This window comes from Lytechinus pictus, chromosome 7, assembly GCF_037042905.1.
Source record: "Lytechinus pictus isolate F3 Inbred chromosome 7, Lp3.0, whole genome shotgun sequence".
NCBI classification, from domain to species: Eukaryota; Metazoa; Echinodermata; class Echinoidea; order Temnopleuroida; family Toxopneustidae; genus Lytechinus; species Lytechinus pictus.
This window is the reverse complement of record NC_087251.1, coordinates 4,489,849-4,506,775: the sequence shown is the minus strand read 5'-3', so window position 1 is coordinate 4,506,775 and position 16,927 is coordinate 4,489,849. Positions and strand designations below refer to the sequence as shown.

At 34.0% G+C, this 16,927-nt stretch overlaps 1 protein-coding gene across 1 annotated transcript; it reads right to left on the bottom strand.

The window, feature by feature from the left end:
• Window positions 1–11,476: 11,476 nt before the first annotated feature.
• LOC129265590 (uncharacterized) lies at window positions 11,477–16,244 on the bottom strand. Its single transcript, XM_064101725.1, has one exon. The coding sequence runs from the start codon at window positions 16,237–16,239 to the stop codon at window positions 15,145–15,147; it is 1,095 nt and encodes a 364-aa protein (XP_063957795.1). The 5' UTR covers window positions 16,240–16,244; the 3' UTR covers window positions 11,477–15,144.
• Window positions 16,245–16,927: the final 683 nt, after the last annotated feature.

Below are 16,927 nucleotides of genomic sequence, written 5' to 3'. Positions count from 1 at the left end.
CCAAATTGAGGATGTCATTGAAAAGAAAGTGTGTGGCGTTGGTTTAACTTAATCATGAAAATGTCATTCATATCTTATGAATTAATATTCAGTGACAATCATATCAAGCAGCCTTTATTGGTTGGATCTCTACTTATTGTCAGCAAAACTGACCTTGTTGGGTAATTATCTATTTTTTAATGTTAAAGAATAGAGTTTGATTGTTACGTACCAAAATAAATTTGAAAAATACTTATCAGGGGAGCGTTTCATGAAAGGAGTTGTCGGGCGTTTTATCCGACAAGTCCTATTTTATCCGACAGTTACCATAGTAACACTGCTTCTTAGCCAATCAACATCAAGGAAAGTCGTCGGATCTAACATCTTGTCGGACAATAATGTTGATGAACGCTCCCCAGTTGTCTAGATCTCAGTTATATAACACCCAATTTACCCTAAACAAAGTATGAAATGATTCGAATATTTCATTTTTATGTGATTACAGCAACATCGTGCAAAATAACGATGATATAGGCTATAAGTACTAAACATGAAGGACTAAAAACTTTACTCTTTTATTTACTAGCTTCCAAATAATTTTAATTGTATTTCTCATTTTAGTGGTAGTATATGTGTACAAGGTGAAGGAATTCATTTTCATTTCATACATGGGTCAGATGGATTAAACAGCCTGCCCTTGATAATACGATATATTACTATCAGGGACTTTATTCCTGCGAATGCTTTTATCTTATTAATCAAGTCTCATTTAGTTGATGTAGGCCATTACTTGATCGTAGAGACTATGTTGACTTGCCCCTATGTACACTGTTTCCCCTTTAGATGGTGAGTGATATACCTTACAAAGATGTTTGTATTGTATCTTCGACAAGGAGACCTATGACAAAAATCTTTGTGTAAAAATAGTGCTAATAAATATATTATGTGTTTGGGTAAATGATTAAGAGAAATAAACTAATTTAAATGTTATTCAAGAACCGTTTTCATATGTTGTGATTCTGTTGCGGTACTCTGCTACTTTATATCAAAATTAATCGTAGATCCAATAAAGTCGGAAGCATATTATATCCTTAAAAAAATATGGGGAAAATGTGCGTGTAGTGATTGAATTTGGTACCTATTCTTGATTTCAACTTTGTTTGCTTGTTTGCTTTTATCAATTTCTTATGAAATGCATTAGTTTATTATTTGTATTTCAGAATTCAAGAGTTTCTTTTTAAATGTTAGATTTGGGTCATTTGGGTGAGTTTGCTCATAAGATATTGACATGTGTGAAAGGGCCAAGACTCTATCTTAATCTGCTACTGTTCAATAAACAGTCCCAGCATGTCCTACCCTTGACATAACTACCAGGGGAGTGTTTCATCAACATTTTCATCCGACAAGTTGTCAGATCTGACATCTTTCTCTGATGTTGATTGGCTGAGAGGTACTGTTACTATGGTAACTGTCGGATAAAATGTGACTTGTCGGATAAAACGTCCGACAAGTCCTTTCATGAAACGCTCCCCTGGTTTTAATAATCTCCAACACCCATCATCTGTCACATCAAAGACATAAAGCTACATCATAAATGTGATATATCATCTTCTATCAGGTTAGCCTGAAGCATCATATAGTTTGGAAATATGATATTTTGGCCCTCCCAGTCTACTATGTTCCCTCTCGTGTTCAGTACAACTTCTAGGGTGCACGTTGTGAGAATCAAATAACATCATTGATTTTGTCTTACATGTCTTGTTATCATGGGGCGGGGGGGGGGGGGGGCTAGAATATTAATCCAATGAAAACTGATAGAAAAAGAATGACTGATTGTCAGCATTATAAGTGTGTAAATTGGTAATCATCTCTGCGGTGCGATCCTTTTTTCTTCTCGCTCGCTCTCTCTTTGTTCAAGAATCAAAGCAAGATCGTGAAATATAAGATATTTTGTAATGGTAATCTTTTTATTAAACAGCCGCATTACCTGTTTTCTAATCCTGCATAATTGTAACTAGATACTTTTAGATACTTTATTGCTATATTTTCAGTAGTTTTGCGGGCGAAGTGCTCGAACAAAAATAAAGTAAAAATTGAAAATGTGTTATATTCAATCTAATGTAACGATCTGATGAGCGACCCATTTGTTCGCTTAAGCATCGCCTTCGCTCATGGCAACAATAGACTTTCACAGGAACACTACTATGTTAAAAAAAAAAATCGAATTACATATTTTGAATTATTGTACGTCATTTGTCCAACTATGATTACTCCCTAGAGAGACTAATCGTATGAATATAAAGGGATTACCCCAGTATGCGTCTCAACCTAGGAGTTGGTTATGCCATCTTTCAATTCCATAAGATATCCAAGATACATCACTCCTGATGTTCAAATCATGTAATTAGTGATGACCTCAGTTAAAACACGGAACGGTTTAAAGATCAAGTCCACTCCAGAGAAATGCTGATTTGAATAAATAGATAAAAATCAAACTCGCCTAACGCTTATAATTTCATCAAAATCGGATATAAAGTAAGAAAGTTATGACATTTTAAAGTTTCGCTTATTTTTCATAAAACTGTTATGCGTACTGCTCGATGATGTTCCTCACTCATCATTTCTTTTGTTTTTTATTGTTTGAATTATAAAATATTTCTTTTTTTACAGATATGACAAGAAGGTGTAACTTGACTAAACCATGCAGTATTATAACAATGCTAATTCCACATGTCCAGGGAGGAATTTTTATCTTTGTTTCACTTGCCATGAGGAGAAAATAAGAATATTTCATATAATAAAATACATAAGAAATAGTGAGTGGATGACATCATCAGTCTCCTCATTTGCATGCCGACCAGGACGTGCATAATTATAACTGTATTGTGAAATTAAGCGAAAATTTAAAATGTCATAACTTTCTTATTTTACATCCGATTTTGATGGAATTTTCATTGTTATGCTTGATGGATTTTTCTTCTTATTCTACTTTTTGTTGAGTCGGACTTGTCCTTTAAGTTACCCGCATTTGTTGTAACGTCCTTGCGTTTTTTAAAGGTTGAATGTCTTGGGAATAAATGAGATTATGATTGTAAATCGTTTATAATGAAAGTTCTTCCCAGATTCTTCCTGCTTGTTTGTAAATTTTTTCTTCGATTTCAGCATGTTCAATATATTCACGCACTTTCTGTTATCAACAACAATCCCTATCAACAACAGACTATCAACTCTACATTAAAGGCGGAAGTGTGCCTTGACGTCAAATAGGTTTTGATAACAAAATAGAGGAATATGTTAATGAAGTTTATCGAGATAAATCACTCGCGAGGTTGCAAAATATAAAACATTTCTGTTATTCGTTGATAGGTTTTCTTCAAACCGTGATTACTTTCTTTGTTTCCGATTTTAACAAACCTACCTAAAGTCACGTCTTACTAATTATTTTCTACTGACATTCTAAACGCCTTTTCAATAAAGATACAGAGCGTTTGACTTTAGTATTTATTGCTCAGTACTCTTTCTGTCGACTTACAACTCATTTCATCTACTCGTTCCCTCGACTTGTAACTCGTTTCACCTACTCATTCTCTAGACTTATGTCTCGTTTTCTCGACTTACTATCGCGATTCCTTGAATTGTACTTCGTCTCATCAACAGTTCATTCACCTTCCTCGTAATAGTTCCTTCAAAATATACTTAGGGGCGAGTTGTAATAATCGGAATTAAATCCAATGGTGATAATGAGCGATGTGAACGACTTCCTACAGAATAATAAAACAAGCCATGTCACCTTAAACGCTTCGTGTGTGCGTGTGGGGGGGGGGGGTTAAGAAAATGATGAGATTGTAATGGAAGCTGATAATATTGTTCTCATGCCAGAACTATGAAATTATGCTCCTTTAGGATTCATCGCGGACAGGAGTAGTATAATTTTCCTAAAATGCTATATCGAGTATCGAACAACATGAAATCTCCTGCATGTCTGTTTCATTACTTGAAAAATATTTTTTGACTTTCTGAAAAAGATTTTGTTTGATAGGCTTCTGATTTTTAGAATGTTTTTCCCAGTCAGTTCTTTAAGCGCATTTTCATTTCTCCTTACCTAGATACCGTGTATCCATATTTGGGGCTTCTTTTACCAAATCTCCTATACCCTCTCACTTAAGCCGATAGAAACAAATGTGTTAACATGGCCACTCAAAAGATTTCTTTTTAACGTTTTATTTCTGCCATCCATGTAAACATACTGCACATCATGCCTAAAGCCGCATGATCTCTGTCTCTCGCCCAGCAAGTCTGGCCTTTAATAAGTACTTTACTTCGTCCTTCCCAGGACCGTACCGGGGAATGAATCTAGTATAGAAGAGATGTTAGGATTTAGACTCCAGACATTATAATAATCAGGTTGGGCTTCCAAGATATTTTCTATAGTTATATGATCTCATTCGAATGTCTTTTGTATCCTTGCCCTCCGGCTCTGGCGTTCTTATTTGCTCATTCTTCATAACCTTAAAATAAAGTCTTGCTTTGGCTTTGCCAATATATCGTATGATTGATTACAATATTAACCATACTTATCTTTAGGGCGTTCCTGCACTTTATAATTGTTATTCATATCCTTTAATCAATGGATTTGATTTTTTTATTCTTCACATTGAGCTCCGTAGAATCCTGGTATGTCATATTTGAAATGGAATTTTAGGTCGTCGTGGGTGTCTGACGGGCTATGCGGATACGAAGGTATAGGAGTCTGATTGTGTGTGTGGGCGAGTGTGTGAGATAATATGGGTGCGTGAGAAGGTGTTGTGACCAAAAAGTCCAAGGCGCCTGACTACAAATGAATGTCGAAGGTTCGATTCCAGCCACGCCACCAATTGCCAATAGTGTCATAATCCTACACGAGTTAGTAAACATAATTATTTGCAAATCCCTTTACAGTTAAATTAATTTGAGAATTGATACTAAAAAGTGTTTGTTAAACACTTCTTCTGTCAAAATTTGTTTTACAATGGATTTCAATGCAATCATTGTAGGATTATGACATTACATGTGGTTTCGTTAATTGCAGTCATTCTTACTTTGGTGCAAATAAAAAAATTACACCACTGCAAAGAAATACCTCCTGAACATGTCACATTATGATATCAAATTATTTGGAGGAAACTACTCTCTCCATCCATATATAATGATCATGAGTTCATGACATATTCCCCCCCCCCTTTAATTAGGGATTTGTGAGGGGTCAAGTTGATTGTTTCGCATGCATAGCAGAGCGAGATTATAGGCGCCGCTTTTCCGGCGGCGGTGTCGTCAACATTGAAATCTTAACCAAGGTTAAGTTTTTGAAATGTCATCATAACCTAAAAAGTAAATGGACCTAATTCGTGAAACTTTGACATAAGAGTAATCAAGTATTACTGAATATCCTGCCTGGGTTTCAGATCACAGTCATAGCCAAGGACAAAGCTCATTTAGGGTCAATGAACTTAGACCATGTTGGGGGAATCAATATCGAGATTTTAACCAAGGTTAAGTTTTGGAAATGTCTTCATAACTTAGAAAGTATATGGATCTCGTTCATGAAACTTAATTTAGTGCATCACTGAAGATCCTGCCTGAGTTTCAGGTCACTTAGGGTCAATGAACTTAATTTGGACATGGGGTATTTGTGGAATTGTCATCATAACTTAAAAATCTAGTTCATGAAACTTGGACATAAGAGCAACCATGTATCCCTGAATATATTGTGCGAGTTTCAGGTCACATGACCAATATCTAAGGTCGTTTAAGGTCAATGAACTTTGGCCGCGTTGGAGGTATTTGCTGAATTGGCATCTTAACTTTGAAAGTTTATAAATCTAGTTGTTTTCAGGAAACAGTAATAAGGGTAATTAAGTATGAATGATTGTTTTGCACACGTCTAGGGTCACATGGTCATGGTCAAAGGTCATTTTGGGTCAATGGACAAAGTATTTTATTATCATATGAGTTTTTTCTTTTGTTAATAAATTATTCATTAGCTGATTTCAAAGTCAGCACTACTGCCATATCGAATCGCATAATGTAGGCGATATACTGCCAGAGGCGTTCCACTTGTTTTTGTACTCACGCGGTATACATATAGGCCTAGGAATTATTAGTACAATTTTATGCGGGTTTTTTTTTTATAGATTGAACGAGTGTCTGGGATGAGGTGTGTGTAACGATCATTGGATGAAAGAAAACGCCATGAGTTTGACTCTAACAATACCTTTCTTTAATTAGTTCCTTATGTTTTATTTTCTTCTAACTTACGATCTTAGGTAGATATGAATAAAGCAATTGCAAAATTAATTAAAGACAAAATACAAAATAAAATAGTGGTATAATTGAAAAATATCCGTTGATTACTCACAGGTGCGTAGACAGTGGATGGAAGGGGGTGGATATACAATCATCCTCCAGGTTACATGATGGGCATCTTTTTAAATTAAATGCAATTCTTAATATGACATTATCTTATCATTAATCATCATCATCATTCTCATTGTTGTTATCATTATCACAATCATCAATATAGTTGAACAATAAAGGGTGAAATAAATTCAGAAAACATTAATATTTCTTTAAAGACCCATAATTTGTCTAAAGACTGGGGATAATATGATTTTTTTTGCTGACAGTATATGTTATGGTTCCCATTTTTGCTGAAGAAAAGTTCGAGAGGGAAGAAGGAGGGTTGGGGCTGTCTATGTAGAGAAAAAAGGAACAAAATCTAAAAATATATGATATACACTTCGTCTCTTATCTTGAAAACTGGATTTCCAAGATCATGTAGAGTTTAGACCAACTTTTGATGAATTGTAAACCAAATGAGTATATATAGCCGATGTAGTTTTAGAAAATAGAGACCAATTACTGATAATAGACATACCTCCTTTGTGTAGTAACAGGGAGTGGTATTCTGATAACCATGGTTTAGTTAAACCAGGTTTAACTTAGAATACACTATTATGGAGTGCCGGTTGTCATATTATTCAACAATCAAAATCATTTTCACCCTGCTGCAAAAAAAAATCAAAAATTATTATTGATTCGTGAAATGGGAAGAATATGAAAATACAAAAATATAATGCATTTTGATGAATTAATTGGTACAAAATAATTTCCACAATAATATAGAAAAAAGCTTTATGAAGCCAGCATTCCATATAAATATGGTTAAAAATTCTATTTTAGCCTAGGATTAAACCAAGGTTTAACTAAGCCTATCAGAATATCACCCAACTTCCACACTAGAACTTCAAAAATATCATAAATTTCAACATGCTTTCAATAAGTCATAAGTAGTGTAATATTTTACTATGATACCTAGATTTTATGAAAATTATGAGTTTTAACCAAAGTGAAGTCAGATGTAGTTTTTTTTTAGGGAAACAAGGAAATTTTCAATAATTTTGCTAATTAAATTTAGTCAAGTACAAACACTGCCTGAAACGATTATTGGCAAAGCACGAGAAGATTGGAAATATTGCAGGTCAATGGAATAATGTATCATTGATGGTTCCAAATAATATCTACAACATTTTCATGATCCATAATATGGGCAGCCCTGATTTTTCCGCACCTATTTTTGGCAATGTCCCGTACGACACATGAAAATGCAAAAGTTTTTCCTACAATTTTATTTTTGATGATGCAATTTCACAATATCAGTTTCTCTATCTTTGACCCATGGTTGATCGATTTATCCCATAAGGATCTAATTACTGCCTTTCATTTTTCAATAATTGTCCTATTAAAAGTTGTCCCGTACGACACACAATATATACTGCATTTAATTGCAGGATTTGGATTCAGAAACTATATAAATAGTAGGCCTATTTTAATTTAAGTGATTAATTTAACATAAAGTGAACTGAAAAAGTACTTTTTTTATCTCCATAGCACTCGAAATAGGTGATTCTAACCATTTTAATTGACTTCATGTAGGCGTATTCTTTTGTGAATCCCCTCAGCTGAACTGGTGATTTTCACTGGTCAGAGCAAGTTAATTTCTTTGTCATTGAGCATGAAAAGATAACCTTTATAATTGATTCACCCTAGCCTGGAAGATGACTTCCTCTTGCATGCTAATGTGAAATTATCATAAGATGTAAAACAAATATTTACATATCAATCATCTATTTGGACTTCCCTTGATGATCACAATTTTTTTTATATACAGTATTGAAACTCCTTACTTTTTTCATAAGACAACCCATGTTGTTCAAAAAAAAATCTGGAAAATAAGACAAACCATATGGTTTCATAAAGTGCAGAAAGGTTTGAAAAAGTAGAATCGCATTTCTTTAGAAAAAGATATTTTGTGGAATTACAAGTGACAGTTGTGACATAAATCATGTATATATACATTTTATATGAAAAATCATAACATTTTAGCCCCATAATTTACACAAACAGTTTCATTCATTCATTGTTTAAATAGTGTATTAGAAATCATCAATTAATTCACTAAAATATCACTTCACACAAAACCTCAAGTTTTTCAGCTCGCAAAAATGCTGTGAAGTATTGTACATTTCCCGTCATGAGAAAAAATGATAATGTATTGCTCCCGATTGTATATATTGAGGTTACTTAATTATATTGTCCTGAATGACTACTTATTAAAAGGCTTTTCATTAAAAAGGAAGAATTTAGGGGCAATGCTCCCCTTCTGATTGATAAAAAGTTCATTGTTTTATTCAGGCTGTCCAGTACAACACGCAAGTGCCTGTTCAACACGCAGGTGTCCCGTACGACACACAAGTGTCCCGTACGACACATTATTTTGTTTATGATATATTGACAGAAATATTCAGCCAAAAGCGGTTTCTAACATAATGAATGTCTTCAGTTTGATATGATTATCATTATCATGAGCCAAATAAAGTGATTGAAGAAGTCAAAGAGACATAAAGTAAGAAAGTTTGGCTTCAATTTAGAGATGTCCCGTACGACACATATTGAGTGTCCCGTACGCCACAATGTTCTCGAAAATAATAATTTACTTTATTTATTCATGAATGTTTATTTTGCTTTCTTTCATAGATGTGTTTGTTCTTGAGTTATTGAATATCAATTTGAGTTCAGTTTTTATGAAAATTATCTGTCCAACTCACAGACTTTAGAGTACAAACATGAGGTTTCTAAAAAAGCCAATTCTTCTGCGTCCGTACGACACATTACTATTTTAAATCTGTATTATACAGGATGTGAATTCAAGTCATGTTAAGTCTTGGTTTTCCTAAAACTCTGGTAGTACTTGATGATCACCTTTAGTTAATGGAATATTTTTTGTTTTTCTTGTCAAAAAACTGTCAAATGTTCTCTAAATGTCCCGTACGACACGTATGGAATCACCCCAGTGCATAATTGTATATATCGTATAGGCTGTTTGAATGCAATGGATGAGTACACATGATTTTAGAAAAATGATGATCCAAGAAGTTTTTTCTCTTATTTTCGAGTAAATGTTACTTCCTATTAGGCCTTCTTTATCTTTGGTTCGAGATTCAAAGTCCAAAAAATATATTCACAGGTCTCTTGTGTTTTGTTTTGTTCTGTTTTGTTCTCATTTAACAATATCGTAGTGGCGTTAGATTTAAAAACTTATACAGTTACGGATAATTATTTATAAATAAACCACACGATATCTTATATTGATCTTAAAACTTAAACTCAGAAGTAGCTCAAAACCAGGCATTATTTTGATGTGTGATAAATACTCTAGAGACAGAACAATTCCATTATATTACTAAGAAGTGAAAGTAATTTTTAGTCATCAATATTTTATCATATCTTGAATTGAGAAAAGTGAGTTCAAGGAAAATATTACTGAACTACTTTCAATTGCTCAATGCATGGAACTGCTAGTCTTTTTATAATTCCTGCAAGCTAATTTATTCAATCGTTTGGTAATTTTCAGCTATTGATGTTGCCATAATGATAACACAATAACGAACGCATGATATGTGTGTGAGCTGTGTGTGTATATAGGTGTGTATGTGCGGATTTTTGTATATGCCTTTATTATTATCTATATAATATTTGTATTGTTCAATGTATTTGACTTATTGATATCGTGTAATATTAAACAATGAAGTTTAGTTGTAGAAATCTCATTAACTTTTAACAAAATGTCTTGGAATTTCATATCGAATAATTTAATTATGTTGCAATTTCCCATTTGTAATACCCACATGTAACCAATGTGATTGCACTTGGTATAATGCTCTTATTACTATATTCGTGCAGTATCCTATCATCAATTTAATTAACCCTATCAATGGAGTATAATAATAATTTTATGCGCAAAATCCAATCTTGAGAGTGCTATTAAGTAGACAATGTTATAAGAAATAAAAGTTATGTGTATGGGTATTGTGAGTTATAAAAGTATGCGATATTATATAAGATAATAGCAAATAAAATAGCTTTGCACCTCCATTTGTACATCTGTACTGAAACCTTATTAGCTCTAACAGTGCACTAACATAATGCCCTATTACAATCGGTAATGTGGCAGCAATGCCTAATGTTACAACAATGCATTGCATAACATTGAAATAAATGTTTTGACTTAACAATCCGAAAGATGTGAATGAGCTTACTGTTAGCGCACTGTTAGGCTAACAACGTTCCTGTGCGGTCGGCACTGGTATTTATTAAGTTCATCTTTTTTTTATAGATAAAATTAATGTCATAGTTTGAGAATAATATTTACACTGCTATTAATCAGTTGCGTATGTTTTGTTAATTGATATTTTTCCTTTATATCCAAACATCACCATGGTATACATTACATATACGTTTATTGTCTTTATCTCCTCTTGACTCAAATCTTCCAACATGATATAAAACGTTTCGATCTCACATTACACTATGGATTGGAGACATTATTAAATAATCTGCTTCCAAATGTGCTAGACTCAAAACTTACAATTAAGGACACGCACCATTCACTTAGAAATATCGATATTCATCTTCCAAAACCCCACACCAATTATTTGAAAATTAGCTCTTTATATCTTGCCAGTCATTTATTCAATAACCTCCCCCAATCTGTAAGAACACAAACAAATCTACCGGCTTTTAAAAAAATGCATCCAAAATATCTTTCCTATTAGTTATCCGTAATTGTTGCTGACTGAGATTCCGACCATTGTATTGTTTTCATTTTTTTATCATGTATATTGACTGTACTTTTGTTTATGTTTTAAATGTGTATATATTTATATATATTTTTTGTTGCTTGTTTAGTTCTTATTCTCTTATCTCAAATCTTTATTTTTATCATGTAACTTATGTCTGTTCAAATGTTTGTAGTTATTATTTTGTTCATGCATGATTTATAATTTATTATTTTATGTTTTTCAACTTTTATGTACGGACTTGCTGAAAAACAGCCTTGCGGCTGAAAGCAGGTTTTTTATCCCGTATTTAAATAAAGAAAACATACATACATACATGTACACACTTTAGCACAGACATTTTATTGAACTTAAATCCTGAATACAAACAACATCGAACACAATAATAATTTGATAAATACATTCCTATTGCACCAATCGATTGCAATGCTACTTTCAATTAAAATCAAACAAAGCATACGTTGACATTTTAACGGATCCACGCTTGGTTTACTGCATTGTCAAAATTGCATTAATACATTTCAATATCCTCCAAAGAAAATACTAATTGAAGTTCATGCCAGATATTACATGATTTTCATGTAAACTCTTATTTATCCCGGTATGATGTATATTTTACGCATTGCTTTATCATGCACTCTTCCGTTTAAAACACATTATTCTAAATTTCTACAGAGAAAGACATAATTTGATATATTAAGTCTTGTTATCGTTCACGATAGACATAAATATCAGTCTTATAAATCAACATCTTCTCTATTTTATTTCTTTCAACCTAACATCCTTACCATCTTTCAGTCTGAATTAATCTCGCTTTTCGGAGCAATGATTTACAATAACACTAGTCCTCATTAAACATCGTTATTAAATCTACATCATGGTTACCATTATCCATAGAATATTCGTTTTGATGTTTTCTGGCTGTATAAGCGATAGTGGTCTTGCGCTAGACATTTTTATCAAGGGCTACATTGTTATTGTATTTTAAACGCCAGTTTCTATGCGATGCAAAGTCCTTGATGTAAAATGCACCAGATGGTTTCAATATTCTACTCTTTCAGTTCATACATCAATTAGCAGTAAAAATGTGTGTTGACCGTCACAACCGGTACACATAAAGGGGGAAATAAGAGAAACTTTGACGAAATCTCTCAATAGATAACAGGGATAGAATTATGTAAAGTCGCATTTTTGTGACGTAAATTGGAAGCTGCTTCCCCATAATTATATACTACAATTATTGTTCTAAGTCATTCTTCTGTTTAAAGTAATCTACTTACCATGAAGCATCAATAGATTATTAATTCGTGGTGCACAGCATAAAGAAAAGAATAACAAAAAATCTTTATCTGTGTCATTATTTGATGTTTTTCCCTCATCTTCATTAATGATTAATGTCTTCTCTTTGTTCCTTTTTATATTAAAACCCTTTGAGTTCAAGTTAGACCTCATCGCATCATCTTGCGTTTGTTCTCGATAATAATCAATAAAAGATTTAGTTGAAGTACTTACCCTCGCGTAGATTGTAACCATTGATCATGATAAGAGCGATTTTTCTGCAATACCATCACACACTCAGATAGCTTGCAGGATTAAAAAAAAAAACATATCCACTAAAATTACTTTACATGTTCCGTGAATTTGCAATTAATAGCAAAAATTACAAAGGTTACTTTGGAAATCCTAAATTTAACTCATTACAGGATCATTATAAACGTGAATTTATACAAGAAAAAAAATATATGGAAATGATTGTTCACTCTATTAAGGTAGCGTTTAGCTCGTGACTATAGTAGATAGTGTAATAAGCATGTAAAAAGCATGCAGGGAAATAATTGACCGATCTTTTAGCAAGCATGAACTGGAGAACGCTTAAATCCCTGTACACTGTAAAAAAAAATATTGGGTAAAATTTTCACCAGCACGAGGGTAATTATGTGTTTAACCAATTTGGGGCGGAATTTCACCCAATGTGGGAAGCATATTGTCCAGTGAGGTTAAAAAATAAACAGCAATTACTGTAGAATGGGCAAAATTTTCATCACACTGGATAAATAAATATGCCCAAAAGAAATGCCAAATGTTGGTTGGACACATAATTACCCTCATGGAGCACTTTTACCCAATATTTTTATAGTGAAGAGGAAAGAGGCCACACCACTTTTGACAACAGAGGGCAAATTATAGTTTTATATAATAAGGGAATTCATTTCGCAACCTATATCTTCTATTTTCCCAAGCAAATTGACGTTAGTTGTGTAGACATCAAAACCAAGCACGTAACGGTTGTCATTATTTGCCAAATGCTTTAGCCGATGTGCCCTCTAAAGTAGACAATGATTGGAGCGGCATAATACATTCATGAAAACAATTCATATTTACAATAAAAACATTCTTAGGAACTAGCTTAGCACTAAATATCATCACATCAAATGGATTTTAATGGCACTGACATCTAAAACAATAACACATGGTTACTATCTAATTTGGCATATCAAAGTGAGATCAATGGCCGCACAAAGGCAGCAAAAACAATAACACATGGTTACTATCTAATTTGGCATATCAAAGTGAATGGCCGCACAGCAACTTTAATAGGAATTGAGGTGTGAACATTTTGGAAATTTTCAGCAAATTGTGCTATTCACATATTACACGAAGTTGAAATTGGAAGTCTGTATTTCTCATTACATCTATTCCAAAAGTAACAGCATAATATTTTCAAAAGATATTAAGCACAACTATTTACCTAAACTATTTCAGACATTTGTCTTCTTCACATTGTCTTTCCGATCATTTAGCTTTTAAATAAGCTCTCTGTTGAAACATTACATTAGAATTAGAATCATCCTAATGTACGCGAAGCATGTATATATTCTTAAAAGATTGGCAGTACTGAAATCAGTCTATTAGGGCTACACTCCCGTCCGGTTTAGAGCAGTTTATTACAGAGTTTGGCCATTTCGCTTTCAATGTGTTACCAACATGGCGCGTAATGCCTTGTTAGGCAAGCCCGATTCAAAAGAAATTGCGCCATGTCGGTAACCCATTGAAAGTAAAATGGCTCTGCTCCTGTGAGAGAATAGTATGTGAGACAAATAAGGTCAGGGGCAGATCTGACCCATGAAAGGTCACATCTGACGAAATTCTGGGGTCATGTTTTACCCGGAACGGATTGCGGCCCGAACGGACTAATACCTGCGTCAAATCTGATACAGAATTTAAGAATGTAAATTTAAATTTCCAGACCTTTCATGTGATGTTATCATCATAAATACAGTAAAACTGGAGATTTCATTCAAATTTGAAAGCAAAAAAATCATTAAGAATCCAAGCAAAAAACACTTTCCTTTAAAATAAAACTATAATCGCCACAAGATTCACTTATCTGCTTATACATGAGATAAAGGCGATTTCAAAACAATATTCTAATGGTGGATCGACAACTATATGCAAGGTATTTCTATCACTGTGGTCAACTTTCTTTATGTTGTCTCAAGGAATATTCAGTGTCTACAAGGTGGTTCTTGCACTTTTCCTTGGAGAAAATAAATACATTCATTTATGAATGGCCAGCTGACTCTTACAATGGGGATAACCATAGTGAACACAATCTGACATAATATCACAAGATATAAATAACAATTCCCCTCAAATAACCGATATCAAACGATCGCTAAATTGACACTGCTTCACAGGTAACATTTTTTTGTTAAGTGAATTCGTATGAACAATATTTACAGTGTTTGTATACAAAATACTCCCTTTTCTGGTGTCATGCTTTTCAAATATATATCATCTCCATAAAATCATCACTCCTTACCTTTTGAAGAAATAATTCCAGTATTGCAAATACATCTAGGATCTAACGTGCTTTTAAAACGTAAATTATGTGTCATTTGACTATCATTCGCCATGTTTGTCAAATGTGACTCCAACAAGTTGTAAATTTGTCATATGTGTTCTAGGACTATTTTGATCGGTATACCGCTCATACCTTTGTTGTAGCTTCATCTGGAATTAGTCCATTTGAACCTTGAGCTATGTTCCATGTCGTTTCATGCTCACAGTCCATCAGTTGTTCCACACAGGGTGTTGAGGAGTTTTGACCCACATTATTACCCTTGTTTGACTGCTCAGCATCGGGTACATCTTCGTTTATCATTAAAATAACATCATTCTGCAATGTTGAGTCGTTAGTCGCCTTCCATGCAGCACACTTAGAAATACTCGCATTAAATTTCATCAGCTCATCCTGCGATACCAAGTCCTCTATGTTCTTATCAATTTCGGTATTTACATAGACCTGTCCATCCTTGCCGGTCACTTCTTCATTGGCCTTTTGACTGCTAGCATCATTTGCAGTGATGTCTACAGGGTTTGCTACACACTTCCGATACACGACGTGAGGACCATTTAGCTTACAACTGTCTTCTTGATAATCATTTCCAATGAGTGGCGTCTCGCACTCGTTCGGTTCTGTTGGCTGACCGATACCGTTGGTGTTTTCAATGACTGACTCGATATCAGTCAACTTTCTAGGAGGTTCTTCGTCAAGGAACTTGTGCAGAAGACGCTCTGCCCTTTGCTTTCGTTCAGCTTCCTGGACCGTCTGGTTGTTGGCCACCCTTCTGTTGTTGTTATTTGAGCTGTTTCCAACTTTCCCTATCTTGGTCATTCCAATACGATCCTCATCTTGGTCAGAGACGGCAGAGAACTGCGTGCTCTCTCGTCTGAAAAAGCGGTTATAACCGCGTTTTGCCTGCTGTCGTTCGGTAGCTACCTCTGTCTGTGAAACAGCGATAACACTGCGGCGCTCACCGCTTCTGTTGGTTGGGGCTACGAGATCACGGTACTGAGGACAGCATATGGTGAGTATCAACCAAAACCCACTACGGAAAGCCTGGCTCATCAAGGCATATATTACAGGGTTCATAAAGGAGTTAGCAAAACCAAACAGGTGAATCAAGAGAAGGGTGAAAATATAGTTCTCCTCGTGTAAAATCGTTGTGAATTGACCCAACATGCTTACCAGGAAAAATGGGAACCAGCAGATGAAGAAGCAGAGTACGACAATCAATACCATCTTGGCCACCTGTAAATACACAGATAATAAAACGACAATTAAAAAAAAATATTCTGCCTATACGCAATCACACACACACACCTTAATGTGATATTTGATTTGGATATTGTTAATTCATGTCGATATCTAAGTACAATAATTCAATGAAATGTCTCAAAGCGAGATTGGGTTCCCACTTGAGCATAATTAGTATACATCTTTGACACGTTATTCGCCATTTTCTTCTCTTTTTAACAATACATTTTCATCTTTATGTGTGAACCTCCATGAGATGTATTCTAGCTGATCGCAACCATGTCAAGAAGAGAAGATCGGCTGATAACAGCCCCAAAAATGAGGCTAATACTTTGATTCATCTATGGTCATTTCCCCCATCTATGCATTATCCTAAGATAGCTCCATGGATAAAGGAATGAATACATACACGTGACACTATTCCCTTCGGACAAATAGAGGACTGCTACCTCAGAGAAATATATATTTTCAAAGAAGTAGAAGAAATGAAATTCACATAAAAAGATTTGTATATAAATATAAAGCCTATGTGATTATGCCTTTACTATTTGAAAATGGAAATACAATGTTTTTGTATGAGATCAATTTCACAGGCCTATGTAGATGTAGGTTCCTTTACATGTCTGGAATTATGCTGTTTATTAAATGTCAAATTTTATTAGGATCTCTCTTT